The sequence below is a fragment of the Arvicanthis niloticus genome, chromosome 15 (assembly GCF_011762505.2).
Source record: "Arvicanthis niloticus isolate mArvNil1 chromosome 15, mArvNil1.pat.X, whole genome shotgun sequence".
Lineage (NCBI taxonomy): Eukaryota > Metazoa > Chordata > Mammalia > Rodentia > Muridae > Arvicanthis > Arvicanthis niloticus.
The window spans coordinates 66,330,343-66,350,186 of record NC_047672.1 but is presented as its reverse complement, the minus strand read 5'-3'; the positions used below and the strand labels follow the sequence as shown (position 1 = coordinate 66,350,186).

Below are 19,844 nucleotides of genomic sequence, written 5' to 3'. Positions count from 1 at the left end.
AACTGTGAGTGGAACAATTCCCTCAGCAAGAGATCTTGAACTGTAGAAAGTGGAGCAAACAAGCTGAGTACTCTTATGTGAGAATTACTTGCTCTCCTCTGGCTGAGGGCAGGACCTAGTGTTTCAAGCCCCATGATTGCTTTCATGATGACTATTGCTAAAAGCTTATGAGAATGACCAAAATATCTGAGCCTACTTCCCTGTTCTAGCCCAAAGTCATTTTCATGCCTGAAGCCTACTTCTTTGTTCTAGCCTAAAATTTATATTCCTGCCTGTAATTACTTCTTTGTTCTAGCCTAAGATTTAGATTCCTGCCTGAAATTACTTTTTTGTTCTAGCCTAGGATTTAGATTCCTGCCTGCAGCTCATTTCCTTGTCATTGGCCAATGTCAGATTCCTGCCAGGCAGCCCCCAAAGCTCTCCACATCTCTCCCATTTTTATTGCATAAACAAGACTGAGCCTGTCTTAGGTCATCCTAACAAGAATGCATTCCTTACCCATCATGAAATATACATTATCAAAAGCAATGCACTTCTATCTTAGGTTGGTAAGACTCTGTTCAGAATCTTACCCATCCTTGGCTTGCCAGCCTGTTAAATTAATAACTCTGTCTGGGGGTCAGTTTTTGTTTCAAGTTATGTACTTTGGCTGCCATCATGTTGATGTTGTTAAAGACAAGCTTTCACAGGATAAGCAAGGATAAAAGTATTCCCAGGACAAAAAGGGCTAGCATGATCAAGCTATATATGTCATTCTTGGAGCTTGACCAAAATGGAAATACTGATCTCAAGCCATTGATAGTTTTATCAGCATTATCTGCAGCATCAAAGCTCAGCAGAACAGCATTCTTTAAGTTAATATTCTCACTATGCAAAGTTAAGACATCCAGAGAGGTGTTAGAATTATGCCAAATACCTGGCAAGTGTCTTTAAACTTTTTCCTAAGCAGCCTTATTTATAATAGCCAGAAGCTGGAAAGAACCCAGATGTCCTTCAACAGAGGAACAGATACAGAAAATGTGGTACATTGACACAATGGAGTACTACTCAGCTATTAAAAACAATGAATTCATAAAATTCTTAAGCAAATGGATGGAAATGGAAAATATCATCCTGAGTGAGGTAACCAAATCATAAAAAAAGTTGTTATGTATTCACTGATAAGTGGATATTAGCCAAAAAGCTCACAATACCTAAGATACATCTCACAGACCACATGAAGCTCAGGAAGAAGGATGACCAAAGTGTGGGTGCTTTGGTCTTTCTTGGAGTAACAAAAAACTCATGGGAGCAAGTATGAAGACAAAGTATGGAGCAGAGACTGGAGGAGGGACTGTTTGGAGACTGCCTCACCTGGGAATCCATGTTATGTGCAGTCACCAAAGGCAGACACTGTTGTGAATGTCAGAAAGTACATGCTGACAGGAGTCTGATATATCTGTCTCCTGAGAGGCTGTACCAGAGCCTGGCATAAACAGAGGCAGATTCTCATAGCTAACCATTGAACTGATCACAGAGTCCCCAATGGAGAAGTTAGAAAGAAGTCTGAAGAAGCTGAAGGGGCTGGCAGTCCCATGCAGAGATTGACAATAGCAACCAACCAGAGCTTTCAGGGTCTAAACTGCCAACCTGGAAAGATACATGGAGGGACCCATAGCTCCAGCTGTATAGGTAGTTGAGGATAGCCTTGGTCTCTGGAAGGCTGGTGCCCTAGTGTCAGGGAATTTGAGGGTAGGGATGCGGGAATGGGTAGATGGGTAGGAGCATACCTTCATAGAAGTAGGAGGAGGGAGTATAAGAGGTTTTGAAGGAAAGAATAATGTCTGAAAGGTAAATAAGTAGATATTCAATAAAAAAAACCTGGCAATTGCAGTTGAGCATTTGAAACTTTTTGTCAACAATTTAGTATTACCTGTATTACAGGGATTCCTTATAATCTTCAAGGGCAAGGTACTGTAAATGGGGCCCATTGGACTTTAAAACAGTATCTTCATAAAATAAAAAAGGAAGAGTTATATCTCTACACAACACAAATTTATTTAAGTTATGCTCTTCTTATTTTAAATTTTTAAAAAGTTTGGATGCTAAGAAACTTTCTATTGAATAACTATGACACCCTACAACTAGGCATACTTAAGCCTAGGTGAAAAGGAAGGATCCACATACTGGCATATGGCATGATCCTGACCAGGTATCTAATATGGGAAAGAGGGCATGTTTGTGTTTTTTCCTGCAGGATGCTGAAGGAGCATGGTGGCTGCCAGAGTGATTGGTGAAACATGCTGATGCTGAGACAAAAATGATGTTGACCTGTAAGCTTGCTGAGTGTCCTGACAATGGTGACTGGGAAGCTGTATTGGTCATATGTTCTTGTCTCACCTTTGCCTTCATATATCTCAGATAGGGCAAGCTGCCTTGCCTCAAGTTTTTAGACATTGTGGGACAGAGAATCAAAAAGAGAAGTTATAATGACTTTTGTATTTTTCTTAAAGGTGACCAGTTGTATTTTTCTTAAAGGTGATCAGACTCAATCATGGACTGGTCTAGAAATCAATCCAATATTGGAAATAACAGCCTACATTTGGAAGACTGGATCTGGACATTTCAGAGACATGTTTGTAAGTTAGCTGCAGTTCTCTATGATGTTACATTAGCAAGAGATAAAGTTGGGACATGCTCTGGATTTCAAATAAGTGTTAGTACATGTGTTAAGGCTTTTTAAATTGTCAAGTTAAAATTACTTTTGTTTCTACTACAGTATTTATTGCTAGTTGCATTGATTGTACACTTGTTAATTGTGTTAGTGTGTTGAAACCTGGCATGTCTGTTATGGTGGTCTATCAACCAGCTTTTGTGTTACTTTTCTGAGTATTACAGAAACTTGGTTTTCTGAAAAAAATCTTGCAAATACTAGAAGAAGTGAGTCAGGCTTTAAGCAGAAGCAAGAGGGTAGTGGGCTTGATTATTGCTGGTATAGCAGCTTTAATTGCATTAATTGCTAGCACCACTGCTGCAATCTCTTTGACACAAGAAGTTAAGACAGCTACTTTTGTTAATCATTTTGCAAAAAAATATATTACTAACGTGTTGAGTATACAAGAGGATTTAGATAGGCATTTGGAACATCATATTGATGCTCTTTATCCTATTCAAATTATTGGAAGGAGCTTTAGAGTTTAAGAGTAAGGAGCCATCTTGAGTGTCATGTGAAATATCAATGGAGTTGTGTTACTTCTAAAATTTACAATGATAGTTATGCCTCCATCTTTACATTTGCAGCTGCTACAATACTTCTCAAGGATACCATCTCCAAAGTATGTATTTTGGTATGCATTTTCATAATAGTTCTTCTTTGTGTCATAGAAAACACTTCCTCAGAGCAATTCTTAAAACACTTAAACACAGGTATGGCATAGTCATGAGCAATCTACACAGCACAACTGTGCACACCTGAATCCTTCCTCGATGGCATGAGCTAGAATTGTACTACACAGACCAAGCAGTCATTCAGAGTGGCACCCCGGGTACTTGATCACTGTACTCTCCTATCAATTATTTATCAGTGTCTTATTCATAATATATTTGCTCATGTTTAACAATAACCACTGTTGAAAATATAAGAGAGATAGTATGGGTATTGGTACAATAAGGAAAAAAAACCACACAATTTGGAATAAATTATTGGTTATCTTTCAAACAACTATTGTTATGCTCTGATTAAGAGTCTTCAAATGAATGTCATTTTTTTTCTCCTTCAGAGTTACTTTTAAAATAATCTAATTTGGAGAAAGAAACCATTCTTGAAGGTAGGCCTCCTGCTCAGCAGTACATTGACAAAATAAAACAGACTAAATGCAATTTTTGTAGGCTCTTTTTCTCTTAATGTTTTATATGTTTTGTTTTTCTGACCATACAGGTCTTTGCATATATATCATGGCTTCCAGTTTTGTGTTTTTATGGGATTTCTGAGTGTGCAAATGTGTGTGTGTTGTGTATGTATCTATACATGTTTTTTGTTCTCTTTCTTTGATTCTTTTGTTTCTGCTTGTTTGCTTTGTCTTATTATGTGGAGAGATTTTGGGGCCTCTTCTAGAAATGTGGCCAGAATTTGACATTTGGCCAGGACACAAAAGTAAGCTCAGGTAGGAATCTGACTTTGGACTAGGGAAGGGAAATAGGCTCAGATATCTTGATCATCCTGATAAGCCCCTAAAACTGTGATCATGGGACTTGGTTTATTGCCTTGTACCTCGAGCATTTGTGTTTATTGCCTTGTTTGCTTTTTTAAAACTATTTGTGCTTATTGCCTTGTTTGTTCCTTAACCTAGAACTGACCTTATTATTTGTATGTACTTAAAATGGTATAAAAGCAGACTGGGGTAAAACAAACCCACTTCAGCCTAAAAACAGGCTGGTGCTATGCTACAGTGTTGTCTAATTGTCTTTTTCTTTTTAATCCTTGCTCCCTTCCTGGAGAACCCATTGACTGACCGAACTGACTTGGACAGGTGGTGCCTCAATGTTCAGCTCCAGAAAGGGGGATATAGTGAAGGACGCTGTAGGAATAGGAAGCATGTGCATAAGAAAATTTGGGCCAGCAGTGAGTAAACCCCATAAGAATAGGGCAAGGGAATGGTAGGATGCATTTTGTACATATGCTTAAAAATATGCTAACAGCTAGAGGAGTGAATATAAATCAAAAGCAACTTACCCAGATTCTGATTGTTATAGAAGAAATTTGTCCTTGATTCCCTGAGGAAGTTACAGTAAGTTTATAGACATGGGAAAAAGTAGGAGAAGGGATAAAAAAATATTATACAACTCATGGTCATGAAAAAATTCCCAGAGATGCTTTTAGCTTTTGGACTTTAGTTAGAGATACTTTAGATCCTAAACATGAAAGTATAAAATTAGTTAAGATATTGGAAGATGCAGATAATGAAGCAAGAAGAAAGACAAAGCTGTTCCATCTGGACTTTCTATTTCTGAGGTTTCAGAGAAGGCAGGAAAGAGTGGTGAGCCTCTTGATCCCAGAGATAAAAATTGAATTGGAGAAAGAGGTTGCTAACTATCATAATGAGTATTGGCCTCTTTTTTTCTTAATGTAATTTTTGCAAAGAAACAGACAAGGATATCTCAGAGACAAGAAGATGAAACAAAAAGAATTAGCTCTGCTTATTGAACGATTTGAGCAAGTACTCAGAGGAAAAAAAGAGTAGTGAAAGTTCAGATTCTTAGGAGGATATAACAATAGTAGTGCCAAAAATCAAAATTTTGTCTCCTCCAGTGACTTTAAAAAGTAACAAAAATGAGGGGAAACCTCTTACTTTAAATCTACACCCTAGTATTACTCTGTTATCACCTCTTCAGGCAGGACTAAAACAAGCTGTAGAAGAAGGGGAAGATATACAAGGATATGCCTTGCAATACCCTGTGTTTAAAGTGCAGAATCAACAAGGAATCTCTGTTAGATACCACACTCCCATTCCGTTTAAACAGCTAAAGGAATTAAAAACTGCTTGTGCTCAGTGTGGACCCACTGCTCAATTCACCATGGCCATGTTAGATGGCTCATTCACTGAGGTGCTTCTGACTGCAGATTGGAAACAGCTCATGCATGTTTGCAGGAAGGAGATTATCTGCTATGGAAAACAGAATTTTTTGAAAGATGTCAGCAGACAGAGGAGCTAAATGCTAGAGGTAACAATCTAGTTACTTCTGAGATGTTAACAAGGAAAAGTCGATATCAGGATATACAGAATCAGTTACAATTTAATCCTGATACTTATGCCCAAATTGCTGCTATTGCTTGTAGGGCCTGGAACACCTTCCTAATAAAGGGGCTTTGTCTCAAGATATTTCAAAAATTACACAGGGACCAGATGAGTCTTTTCAGGAGTTTGTTGATATGCTGATTAAAGCATCAGGGAGACTGTTTGGAGATGCTAATGCTGGAATGCTTTTAGTAAAACAACTGGTGTGTGAGAATGCAAATGGCCTGTCAGACTGCCATGAGACCTTACAGAAGGACTGGAACTATTACAGACGATATTAGAATATGTTCCAACCTTGGTCCCGCTTATGTGCAGAGTGTGGCCATGGCCACCATACTACCAGGAAAAACTACACAAGTTTTGTTTCAACAGACTGGAAAAGAAAAGAGGAGGATTAATGGGCCTCCTGGAAGTTGTTTTGGGTGTGAACAGACAGGGCATCTAGTGAGGAATTGTCCAAATAAAACTAAAAAAAATAATGAGAAAAAAACCTGCAACACTCTGTCCTAGATGCAAGAGAAGGACACATCGGGCTAGTGAATGCAGGTCTAAGAGAGATGACTTAGAAAATCCTCTCCCTTAGGGAAACAGAGAGAGGTCCATCCCCAGGCTTCAAAATAATGCTATAGGGCAATGCAGTTCATTCCTCAGCAAAACAATCCTTTTAGGATCTCTTCCGAGCCACTCCAGATAGTGCAGGACTAGATCTCAATTCCTCTGCCTACACAGTATTAACTCCTGAAATGGGGATGCAGGCTCTTGCTACTGGAACATATGGTCTATTACTGTTAGGAACTGTAGGATTGTTACTGGAAAGAGGCAGTGCTACTATGGTAGGATTGATGATTGCCCCAGGAGTGCAGATAATACTGGGGAAATTAAAATTATGACTTCTTCACCTACCATATTTCTGTCATTCAACCAAGACAGAGAATTGCTCAATTACTCTTTATACCGTTGGTTATGACAAAAAAATAAGGTTGAAGCTAATGTTCATGGAGCAAAAGGATCTAGTTCTTCAGATGCTTATTGGGTCCAAGCAATAAAAGCTGAAAGACCGGAACTAGTTTTAAGAATAAATAGAAAGAAATTTACAGCCTTGCAGGATACAGGCACAGGTATATTGGTAATAAAGTTTGTTTATTGGCCTAGGTCTTGGCCTAAAACAACAACCATTACTCAATTACAAGGGATTGGGTAAAGTCAGAGTCCTGAGAAAGCAGTGATCTCTTACATTAGGAGAACAAGGAAGGTCACCAAAGATATTTTGCATCATACATTGTTTCTAATTTGCCTGTTGATTTGTGAGAAAGAGATGAAATGAAGGACACAGAAGTCTTTTTTAGGCAGTCCAAATAACAGTTATGCAACAGATGTTGGTGATTATTGTCTAACTAAGGATTAGGAAACCAAAATCAGGGAGAATTGGAGCCCATTATGGTTAGCCCTAAAAAAGGAAATACAGATCTAGGGTATTTTTAATGGAGACCGTTAAGAAGCCTGCCCTCCAAGCAGATAAGATTACTTGGAAAAGTGATGTTCCTGTATGCGAAGATCAGTGGCCTCTTACTTTAGAAAAAATTCTGGCCACTCAATACCTAGTGCAGGAGCAATTGCAAGCTGGTCACATTGTCCCCCTGGAACTCACCTATATTTGTAGTTAAGAAAAAATCTAGTAAGTGGAAATTACTGTAAGATTTATGAAAGGCTAATTAAACTATGGAACTTATGGGGGCATTACAACCTGACTTACCTATTCCAGCTGCCATTCCAAAAATTACATATAAAATTATCATAGATTTAAAAAATTGTTTTTATACTACTCCTCTGTATCTTGATGATTATAAAAGGTTTGCATTTAGTGTGCCTGTTTATAATTTTAAAGAACCCATGAAGTAATATCTTTGGAAGGTTTTCCCTCAAGGAATGGTTAATAGCCCTACTTTATGTCAAAAATTCTTTGGTGCTTCAATACAAGAAGTTAGGACTTTGAATCCTTCTGTGTATTTCATTCATTATATTGATGAGTACTTTATTAGCTGATCCTGGTTAAGGAGTTTTAGTACACGTCTTTACTTTTATACAACAAGCTTTAAAATCTTGGACTAGTTGTTGTTCCAGAAAGATTCAAAGACAATATTTTTTCAATATTTGGGACATCAGTTATGTCCTAAACAAATTGTGACACAGACAATTCAAATAAAAAAAGATAATTTACTTACATTAAATAATTTTTAAAAGCTGTTAGGAGATGTTAATTGGCTAAGACCTCACCTTAAGCTTACCACAGGTGAACTTAAACCTCTGATATTCTCAAAAGGGATGCAAACTGGATTCCCCCCATGACAATTAACTGATGATGGATAAATAGCTTTGCAGGAGGCAGGGGAAGCTATTTAACAACAGATACATTATATAGACTGTGATCAATTGTTGGCTGTTTGCACTCACAGCAGTCCTTTGGCAAAAGAGACCATTAATGTGGATTCATCTTTCTTTATCTCGAAGTAAAGTTTTAACACTCTACTATGAAGCTGTTTCTGTGCTAATCCAGAATTGTAGGATAGAGTCACAAAAATATTTTGGGAAGAAAACTGATGAAATGTTTATTCCTTATTCCAAAGAGCAACTAAATGGGTTATTCCAGGATACTGATATTCAGGCTATTTCATGTGCAAAATTTTCAGGCAAATTTATAATCATTATCCAAAAGACAAGTTATTACAATTTGCATCTATGCATGCTTTTGTATTTACTGTAAACTTTCACATGCAACCCACAGAAAATGTGCTTACTGTATTTACAGATGGCTCATTTAATGGAAAGGCACATATGTAACTGAATCACATGTTCATTTTCTCGAAGTTTCCCCTGTTTCAACACAAATAATTGAACTACATGCTGTAGCTGCTGTTGTTTGAAACGCTGAAAAATCAAGCTTTTAATTTGTATACTGATAGCCACTATATAACTCATGGTATACAATTGCTTGAAACTGTTCCTTTTTTAGATACTGTCAATTCTCAAAGTTTTTAATTATTTATGCAAATATAACTCAATTTAGGAGAACGTACTGTTCCTTACTTTATAGGACATTAAAGAGCTCATAATGGATTGCCTGGACCCCTTAGTGAGGGCAATGCCTCAGCAGATTTGTGTACTAGGCAGATTATAGGCCTTATACAGGAACAATTGGCCAAATGATCTTATTCTTTGCATCATAAAAATAGTAATAGCTTGAGACAACAATTTGGTATTTTTAGAGAATGTGCAAATCAAATTGTAAAGACTTGTCCTGAATGTCCTCAATGTCTACATAATGGTGTTAATCTTTGAGGACTTATACCTAATGAATTATGGGAAATGGATGTTACTCATATTTCTGATTTTGGAAAATTAAAATATGTGCATGTGACCACTGACATCTTTTCAGGCTTTCTAGTTGCAACTGCTTTAACTGGAGAAGCACCTAAAAATGTAACTAGTCGTTGCCTATGTTGTTTTTCTATGATGGGTCTTCCAAATCAGAATAAAACAGATAATGGAATTGGCTATTGCAGTCGAGCATTTGAAACTTTTGTTGACAATTTAATATTACCCATGTTACTGGAATTCCTTATAATCCTCAAGGACAAGGTATTGTGGAACATGCCCAATGGGACTTTAAAATATATTCATAAAAAGGGGGAGGGGAGTTATATTTTCGTGCACTACAAAACTATTTAAATCATGGTATTTTTCATTTTAAATTTTAAAAAATTGGATGTTCATGGGCATTCAACTGCTGAGTGCTTTTAGCATCCTCACACTTCTACTACTACGTATGCTTCAGTGAAATGGAAAAATTCTATGATAGGCCAATGGCATAAACCTGACCCTATATTCATTTGGGGACGAGGTCACATTTGCATTTTTCACAGGAAGAAGGGGGAGGCAATAGCTGCTACACAGACTGGTGCAACAAATGGACCAAACAATTCCACCCTCCTGCTGATTCCCTTACTGATGATGATGATAGTTCCTGCAGCAGCCTGTGAAGTCTATTGGGCCGATGGTCCTGACCACCACTGATACATTCAGCAGTATGGTCCAGACTGGAGATTCTCATGACCAGTAATAATACTCAACTTCTTGGATCTCCCTGGACAGGGTAGCCAATTTATAGCAACACCACAACTTTCAATGCATTTTGTGATGGGATTCCTGTTTGCCTTGTGAAGGATAGTAAAATGATAGTTGTTTTTTTTTTTTTTTTCTTAGTTTTTCTTCAAATTTGGAAGAAAATACATTTCACAAACCATAACTCAAAGCATAGAGACGGGCATGCCTAAACATTATAAGGGATTTGCCCTTGATCCTTATGAGATGTGATCTCGTGGATCTGAACCCACAGAGAGTGTGGAACTGGCATTTAACGAAGTTACTAGATAGAAAGAATGTTATTATAATCAACCCTCAATGTGGTTTAGTGTTCCTGATAATACATGAATTATTGATTGGGAATGGAACCAATAAGACATTGGTCAAAGAAGATGTTGGTAGGCCTTTGGCAATCAGAACCAGACCATTTCCAATGGTATATCTGGAAGTTAACATCAGCTCTGTATGAAGTTATATTGGCAATAGAAAAAAATTGGGACAGGATTTGGACTTCGACCAAGTGTTAGTGCATGTGTTAAGGCTCCTAATATTTTATTAATTGACCATGTTAAAATAACTTTTGTTTCTTCTACAGTAATGTAAGTTGTATTGATTGTATACTTTCTAATTGTGTTAGTGTGTTGAAACCTAGCATTTCTGTTATGGTGGTCTATCAACCATATTGCCTGTGAGTATTATAAAGCCTTGGCATTCTGAAAAAAGCTTGCAAATATTGGAAGATGTGAGTTAGGCTTTAAGCAGAAGCAAGAGTGTAGTGGGCTTGATTATCACTGGTATAGGAGCTTTACTTAATAGCTAGCACCAACTGCTTTTGCAATTGCTTTGACACAAGAAGTTAAAACAGCCACTTTTGTTAATCATTTAGCAAAAACTGTTACTAATGATCTGAGTACTCAAGAGGATTTAGATAGGTGTTTGGAACAATGGACTGATGCTCTTTATGATATTATTCAGATTATTGGAGAGGAGGTTCAGAGTTTAAGAGTAAGAAGCCATCTTGAGTGTCATGCTAAATACTGATGGATTTGTGTTACTTCCAAAATTTACTATGACAGTCACTATAATTGAGGAAAAATTCAAAGACACTTGCAGGTTATTTGGCATAATTATAACACTTCGATGGATGTTTTAACTTTGCATAGTGAGATTATGAATTTAAAGAATGCTGCTCTGCTGACCTTTGATGCTGCAAATACTGCTGATAAAATTATTTGTGCCCTTAGGTCAGTATTTCTATCTTCAAGAATGGCATATATAGCTTGATCATGCTAGCCCTTCTTGTCCCAGGATACTTTTATTTCTGCTCATTGCAATAAAACTTGCTTTTAAAAACATCAATATGTTGGCAGCCAAAGTATCAATATGTTAAGCCAAAATTGGCTTAAAACTAAAAATGGACCCCCCCCCCCCAGACAGAGTTATTAATTTAACAGGCTGGCTGTCAGAGATTAGTAAGTTTTTGCACAGAGCCTTACTAGCCTAAGAAAGCAGTGCATTGTTTTTGATAATGCATATTCCATGATAGGTAAGGAAGGCATTTGTGTCAGAACGACCTAAGACAGTCTTGTTTATGAAATAAAAAAGGGGGAGATACAGAGAGCTTTTAGAGCTGCTTTTACAAACTTAGCAGGAATTTGACATTGGGCCAGAACATGGAAGTAAGTTCAGGCAGGAATCTGACTTTGGGCTAGAACAAAGAAGTAGGCTTCAGGCAAGGATCTGACTTTGTTCTAGGACAGGGATGTAGGTTCAGATACTTTGGTCATCCTGATAAGCCCCTAGAAACAGTGATCACAGGACTTTGTTTATTGCCTTGTTTGTTCCCTGACTATTTGTGTTTGTTGCCTTGTTTGTTTCTTAACATAGAACTGACTTTATTATTTGCATGTATTTAAAGTGGTATAAAAGCAGACTGGGAAAAAATAAACCCACTTCAGCTTAAGAACAGGTTGGTTTCATGCTACAATGTTGTGTAATTTTCTTTTTCTTTTTAATTTTTGCTCCCTTCTTGGAGAACACATTGACTGACTGAACTGGCTTGGTCATTATTATAACTTTTTTTGTTTTGTCTTATTTAATTCCTTAGATATGTGTTTCATTCTAATGAGACAAGGAAAGAGTGTGGCTGTGCATGGAAGGGGAGGTAGGAAAAGCGAGAAGAGCTGGGGGAGGAAAAACCATAATCAGAATATATGTTATGAAAATAAACCTATTTTTAATAGAAGAAAAAGTAATGACCTGAGGACATTAAATTAATATTTTACATCAAAGTTTTGTATATTCTAATCTAGTTAACAGATGTATTTTACATAACACATCTGTCTTTCCTATTTAAGAGGCAAAACAATTGGAAAACCTGATTTTTAAAAATGTCTTTTTGTTTATCTTGAAAAAAAGCTAGAGAACTCAAACACTTGTTCCTAGATTTTAATCTGCTTATTGAAGGGAGTAATTTCTGTCCTATACTTTTTATATTTTGTTAATTATTTTTTCACCTAGAATAGACCCATACACTAACCACTGTTAAGAGTGTACATAAATATATATCTATATAAAACAGATGTTAAAATGCCAGGAGAAAAGGTTTACATTATTTGTACTTAAATTTGCAGTAAGATAATTGCCTTGTATCTCGTCCTATACTCCTGTCCCCTCATGCATGGTGTACTTTTATATATAACAAGAACTGTCGTCCCTAGCATCAAAGTGCCTCAGCATCTAGAGAGAAATCTTTTGGTTTGTAAACAATTGCATTTTATATAGAAATGGTAAATATTCTAGACTGCAATAATCTGCCATTAAAAAACCGTGTGTGTGTGTGTAATGATATATGTAATGGCAATTTTTCTGATACTTAATGAAGAATCGAAGGGAGTAAAAACACCATCAGGAAACCATGGACTTTGTCTAAAACATGGACTTTGTCCAAATTATGTTGATTCTGTTGTTTGTTTTTCTTTTTACATTCAACTGGCTGTTTATGCTTCCTGACAAAAGAAGGACACAAAGACAGTTATCTGCATTACGTAAAGCACCTATGTTCACCTCAGGCACAGCAAGGGTGCCTTTATATGCCTGTGTGTACACACTAATGCCTGTTCCCATCTACTGAGAAGAAATACACTTAATAATTTTCTCTTTACTCTATATAACCTTCTTAATTTGATTGTTTTTATATTTAGTATTCTGAATTTCTTCATATATTTTCTAACTTTTTTTTTTTATGGGTCTCTTGCGGCCTATTTTCACAGAACTATAAAAATTAGAAATTTGATTATTTTGAAGGTCAGTCTTAACTAAGACCAAAACAACTTGTCTAAAGTTCTGCTAGACCTAAAGGGGACATAACTATAAATCACTCACATTGTGTGTTACATCTTCCATCTTCTCATCCTCAACCCTGCCTTTCTGTTCTATAGCTAATCTGAGACTCACTGGTGGTCAGGGTAAGTTCACTGAAGCCTAGACAGATTGACTCACAGATTTAAATAAAAAGGAAGCAGTGTCTGATTGGTTCCTTCTTAGAAAACAAGCATGTTTTGTGTGGGACCGAGGGGAAGGAAGGAAGCAAGCAGTGTGGAATGAACAAGATCTCACTGGCAGCTGCTAACACAGAGATTCAGCTTATTTATAAGCATTAATGTTAAGAGCAAGGTGAGATTAAGTGGCTAAAATTATACATGCACTGTGCTTCTTTTTATACTTGAATTCTAAAAACATGAGGAGATTAAAAGCCATTGATTTTTATACACAGATAGATAATATTTATATATTAATTTATATAGCTGTATCTCAGAACACCATGTGGGGGAATTCTGAGTGCTTGTGAGATAATGCCAAGAAAACAAGAGTCTTGTGAACCTAGTTTTGTCAAAACACATAATTGTTCTTGGAATGTGTTTTTATGCCCCTTTCAGGTATAGCAGATAGGAGTGAGTTACTTTAGCTGTGGTTATTCGTAGGCCTCTATGGAGAAACATATTGTTGCCACATGTGGTTTGTCCTTGTGATTGAACACCTTATTCAGGTGACTCCTCTTAACCCTCAGAGTATACATTGTCTAATTCTCTGAATAAAGTTGGCTACTGCATGAGACTTCAGTCTACCTAATTTTTAGGTCTCACTCTCCCAGGTTCACACCACCAACTAGACTGTTGCACTCCTGTATTCATAGTCTAGGTATGTAGCTTTTTCTGTTTTCCTGGTGGGACATAAACGTCTGAGTGTGTTTTCCAATGCTGTTGTGTTCTAGGCCATCAGGATAATGGATCTGTGAGTAATATATATGAGAGAGTTGATAGGCTTGTGCCAAGTCTCTCTCTCTCCCTTTCCCTTTCTCTGTCTCTCTCTCTGCCTCTCTGTCTCTCTCTGTCTCTCTCCCCCTCTCTCTTTGCTCTGTGTGTGTCTGTGTGTGTCTGTGTGTGTCTCTGTGTGTGCATGGTACAGAATCAGGAATTGGATGGGACTTTTGGGAACATGGCAGCAGGTAGAATATATACAGATTTTAAATGAGTCAAAGAAATCTTGTTGAGAAATCACGAAAATATGACATCTTCTAATAGCAGCTGGAAATTATCATTTACTCCCAGGATTTACAGAATGAGGGTTTTTGAAGACAGAGAAATCCCTTCACAAATCCCATAACATGTCAAAATACACTCATATCTTTTCATGATCTCCTGACACCATGTCTCAATCACTCTTTTTTTTTTTTTTTATAATAGAATGATATTTGGTGTCAAATCATAGGATTGGCTTACTTATAGCCTCACATATGCTGTGATTTGCTATCTTTTAATATAATACCAATATATGCTCTTTAGTTTAGAGGTAATTTAAATAATTAAATCAAGTATTACATTTTAAATGTACTTTGAGTGGTATAAAATATTTAGAGGAGTAAAAATGGCTGGGAGGGACAATTTATAGATTTTAGAACTTAATTATCAAATAACCTAATAAATAAATAAATAAATAAATAAATAAATGCTATAATAAAAGGAGCAGATAGTCATCAGATGATAAATTAAAATTACCTATAAACATATATAAATATTAGCATTTTTAGCCATCAGAGAAATGCAGGAAAAATATTGAGTTTCTTAGGACTCACAATCAGAATGAGTACCATCAAAAAAACAAAATGAAAGGGAATACTGGGTAGGATACAGGACAATAGGAAATGCTTATACATTACTGTTTGGTGATGTAAATTAGTCAAGACACTGTGAAACCAGTGTGGAGGCTGTGAAAAATTAAAAGTAGAACTATCACATAATCCAGTTATGCCACATCTTACCTATACTATACTATACTATACCTTACTCAAAAAGGTCTAGGTCAACATACCACAGGGTCCATGTTTCTAGAAACACTAATCAAAATAACTAAGTTAAAGAATTAACCTGGTCCTCTAACAGAAGATTAATACAAAAATAAATGGTGTGTACATAAACAATAGCATTGTATTCAGCCACAAAAGAAGAATTAAACCATGTCCCTTGTTGAAAAATATATTCAACTGGAGACTGTCACATCAAATAAAACAAACAAGACACCTAAACACAAACATTACACTTTCATTTGTGAACAAGGTAGACAGACAGACAGGTAGACACACACAGCATTAAAACAGCTGAAGTAAGGAAGGTAAGTAGTGTCAAAGGGGGAAAGTGATGGGTAGGTCAGGGGATGGGAGATAGAATGGTTTATATGGTCAAAATCCATGATGTATATCTAAAAATACCTTCTCTGGACTTCAAACCTGCTTGGAATAATTTAAAGACAAAACTTTAAAACTTACACTTGCTTGAGGGAGTAGGCATGACTGTCTCTTTTGCCTGACTTCACCCCCCCCCTTTTTTTTTTTACTGGGTTAACTTATCCATCTTTGATAAGAGGGTTTGTTGTGCTGGGTTCAGTTTATATCGCTGGAAAACCTGCACTTTCTGAAGGGATCTGGGAGAGAGTGGAGATGGCGTATGTGTGCAGGAGAACTGGGAGAAGCGGAGGAAGAGAAAATTGCAGTTAGGATGGTCTTACCTAGAACTGTATCTTAGCTCTGCTCTTCATGTCCCCTCTGATAACTATAGAGCAACAAGGCCTTTGACACACCTTGAGTCAGTTTTTGGTTTTTTTTCAAGATGAGGGTTTAGCTCCATTGTTTTCCATGTGAATAGTATTTTCCTGCACCATTTGTTAGACATTTTTAAGCGATGTATGTTTTTGGGATCTTTGAAAGAATTTGTCTGACTGCAACTGCATGGGCTGAATTCTGCCTCTCCCATACCCTGTTCATCTTTTCTTTTGCATCTCTTTCTTATCAACTCACAATCCTATTTAAAGCTCCTGTACCCCAAGGAACCGAATATTTAAATATAATTGAGGAAATTGGACAAGTAGTTCTTAAACATGAAGTTATCCTTACTCATTAGATAATGATTTATCACTTGCTGTTTTGTCATTTTTCCCTAGATGAGTTTGTAACATAGCATGCAGATTATGGCACAATTTAACAATGTCAATGTTACTTACCCTCTGTGTCTGTCACTCCCATTCCTGGCTGTTTCACAGGGTCTTGTCCATTCTGTCCCATCTTTCCTCTGTTTCAAAGGGAAATAAATGGCATCTTTAGTTAGGATTCCTCAAATACAAATGGGTTTAGTTTGAGGTAATAAAATGACATTTTGTATTCAGAGTCAACAGTGGATCATTTGTATGGCAAATATGCATGTAGTTAATTATGCTATATCACATTAATTTTAGAATGGGAACTTCATTAATATTCTCAGTCATTCTAAACATAATATCACAGAAATCAACACTATTTATAAACTCATTTATAAAGATGTTGAACTCATAAATTTGTTAGATTTCTCCCATTTAAAAAATATCTTTCAACACACAGACAACTTTTAAAAATGCTCTCCTTAACAGGAAACTACATGATATATATATATATATATATATATATATATATATATATATATATATATTTTTACTAGATCCAATCAAGCATAAACATTTATTCTTATTTTTAACATAAGTAGGAATTGTATGTTTATAACAATGAAGTGTTACATATTCTTTAGTAAGAAGGTAAATACTGAATTAAATAGCACATGGAAATAATTTTGTAACTTAAATATATATTTCTTAAATGAAAACATCACTAATCAACAGGTAAAATTAAAACAGCAGTGAGATCTTACTTTGCTCTAGTAGAAATGTAAAGAGTGCAGAGCAGAGAGAAGGCATATACACTCTTTTGGATATTTAAATCAATATAGCCATTTTGGGGCTATGGACAGTATAGACATTCATCAAATATTCTATCAGTGTGTCATGGTCAATGCAGAGACTCATAACACCTCAAAGTACAGAGAATAGGACTACCTAGCCCTGAATGGTACATATGTTTCACCTACCTTAAATAGGGTGAAAAGAGTGTAAGAGCCAGAAGATGGGCAGAAGTACTCTAAAATGTTATCTTCTGGCTATGACATGGCTTTTGCTGTCACATATAGTATAAAAATATGACAACCACAAAAATCCATAAGTTAATGCTGGAATAGACTTTCACACTTGATGATAAAGAGCAAATGTCAAACTACCATGTGACCTTACAATCTTACAGGGGAGTAGACATACAGTGGGAATACAATCAGTATGTTGTAGATATCCATACTTCAGCATTTATTGTTACTCTGGTTACTATGATTCATACATATCAGTGGCAAACCCACTGATGTGTCAGTAAAAGACTCTATGAATGCATGAATAAAATATACTGGATGCACAGCAGGGACTCTATCTAATCATAGATGTAAATGTTGATCACAGGTAACAGAATGGAATCCTGTCATTTGCAACAACAGGAAGTAGAATTCAGTGAGTTGAGTGAAATAAGCCAAGCACTGAAAAATAAATATTGTAAGATTTCACTCCTATTTAGAACCTAATGTTATCCATGTCACATATATGAGAACGTTATTATCAGAGGCTGGTGGAATAAGGGGTGGGAAGGATACAGGGAAGGCTGGTTAATGGGTTTTTAGTTACAGATCAGTAAGTTCTAATATGATATTATACAGCAATCTAACTGTAACTAATATTAAGAAGGCAATCCAGCAAGTTCTGAAAGGGATTCTGTATGTCTTCACAGCAAGGAGTTGAGAAATGTTTGAGAAAATCTCTATGCTTACTTTGGTTTAAACATTATATAATACATATATTTAATCAAATTTTAAATGAATTGTATCAATAGGTACACTTTTGTGTCATTTGGAAAATAAAATACCCTATACTTTAATAAATTTTAATAACATAGACTTTCCATTCTAATCCATATATATTTTAGGTTCTTTCTGAGTTTTCATGTGTGTTTGAACCACTTTTACACCACACTGGTTGCTCTTTGCTTATGGTCTACTATCTTTCTCCATGAGGAATCTTTACATGAGAGGACTCATCCTTCTTTCACAAATGAGCAGTGGGATAGGTCTATGAAAATTGAGCTCTGTGCCTGAGCAAAGAAATATTCAATAAGCATATAGTATTAACAATTAGACAATACTCACAGTAATTCTGAATTTAGCAAAAAAATTTACCTCCAACTTTTAGTTTCTACCTCAAAGGTTTGATCAAACCAAGACTTGACAGTACTTAAAAACAGTAGTATTAGAATGCTGCCTGGTTACCAGCCAAAAGGCTGCATGCTGCTTCTTGTTGCCTCAACCAGAGGAAAGGCTTCGTGATATAACTGTGGATTTTGAAATTGCCTTTAAACATACTTAGATTCCATCATAACATGATGAAATAGAACTTAAGCATTCTAAAAGTAAGCATAAATTAAAGAATGCCTCAATACTTAATTTTCCAGATAGTAATTCTGACACAGAGTGTTTGTTGACAATTCTTATTTCCACAAGATATTTCTGATGGGCTGTGATTCTAACTATAAGAATCTAATTATTTCTTTTTTAGAAACTGCTTAAAAAGGATTGTTTTTGTCACTAATCCTGTCTATTCCAGACAAGAAGCTAAAATGTTTCTGTATGTTAAAAAGAAAGAAAGAAAGAGAGAGAGAGAGAGAGAGAGAGAGAGAGAGAGAGGGAGGGAGGGAGGGAGGGAGGGAGGGAGGGAGGGAGGGAGGGAGGGAGGAAGGAAGGAAGGAAGGAAGGAAGGAAGGAAGGAAGGAAGGAAAGAAGGAAGGAAGGAAGGAAAAAAAAGTAAGAAACATGTTTGGGCAGGTAGAACTTGTGAGGCAGAGGCAGACATATCTCTATGAGGTCCAGACCAGCTTCATCTAAAAATAAGTTTCAGGATAGCCAAGGCTACACAGAGAAAGTCTGCCTAGAAAATCAAAACAAAACAAAACAAACTAAAAACCAAAACCAAAACCAAAACAAAACCACCACTACCACCAACACAAAAAATTCCAAAATAAAACAAAAGCAGAAAAAATGTAAAATTAGAAATTATTTTATTTTCAAAGCCATTTTATTATTCTACTATAAAAATTTTAGGCCAAATATTTCAGCACAGAACTCTATTTAGTGATTAAGGTAAACCACATGCATGCATGCAGATTATATAATTCTTAACATTTGTATGCATGCTTATATGTATGTGTTCATGCATGCATATCTGTGCATAATCTATATCTGTATGTCGATTTTCTCCATATGAATTCATAGTCCCTTTTAAAAAACATATAGAACTTCATTTTTATTTTTAAATTTTGTTGTACCAAAGATATGAGCCCAGGGTTGTGAACATTTTAGGCAATTTCTGTACTTCTGGGCTATGTCTCCTGCTCAGCCATGTACAGAGCTTCAGTTTGTCTAATTGTTTTATTAAGATGAAGTTAGTTAGGTTTTATAAACTAATACAGTTTCTACTGTTACT

General features: G+C 36.1%; 1 protein-coding gene across 7 annotated transcripts in view; it reads right to left on the bottom strand.

The window, feature by feature from the left end:
* Nucleotides 1-19,844, bottom strand: part of Pclo (piccolo presynaptic cytomatrix protein) — a 323,641-nt gene that overhangs the window by 30,332 nt on the left and 273,465 nt on the right. For all 7 annotated transcript variants that reach the window (XM_076913130.1, XM_076913132.1, XM_076913133.1 and 4 more), the window contains one exon: nucleotides 16,470-16,537. In XM_076913130.1, the coding sequence (XP_076769245.1) occupies nucleotides 16,470-16,537 (68 nt within the window). The remainder of the gene's footprint in view (nucleotides 1-16,469; nucleotides 16,538-19,844) is intronic.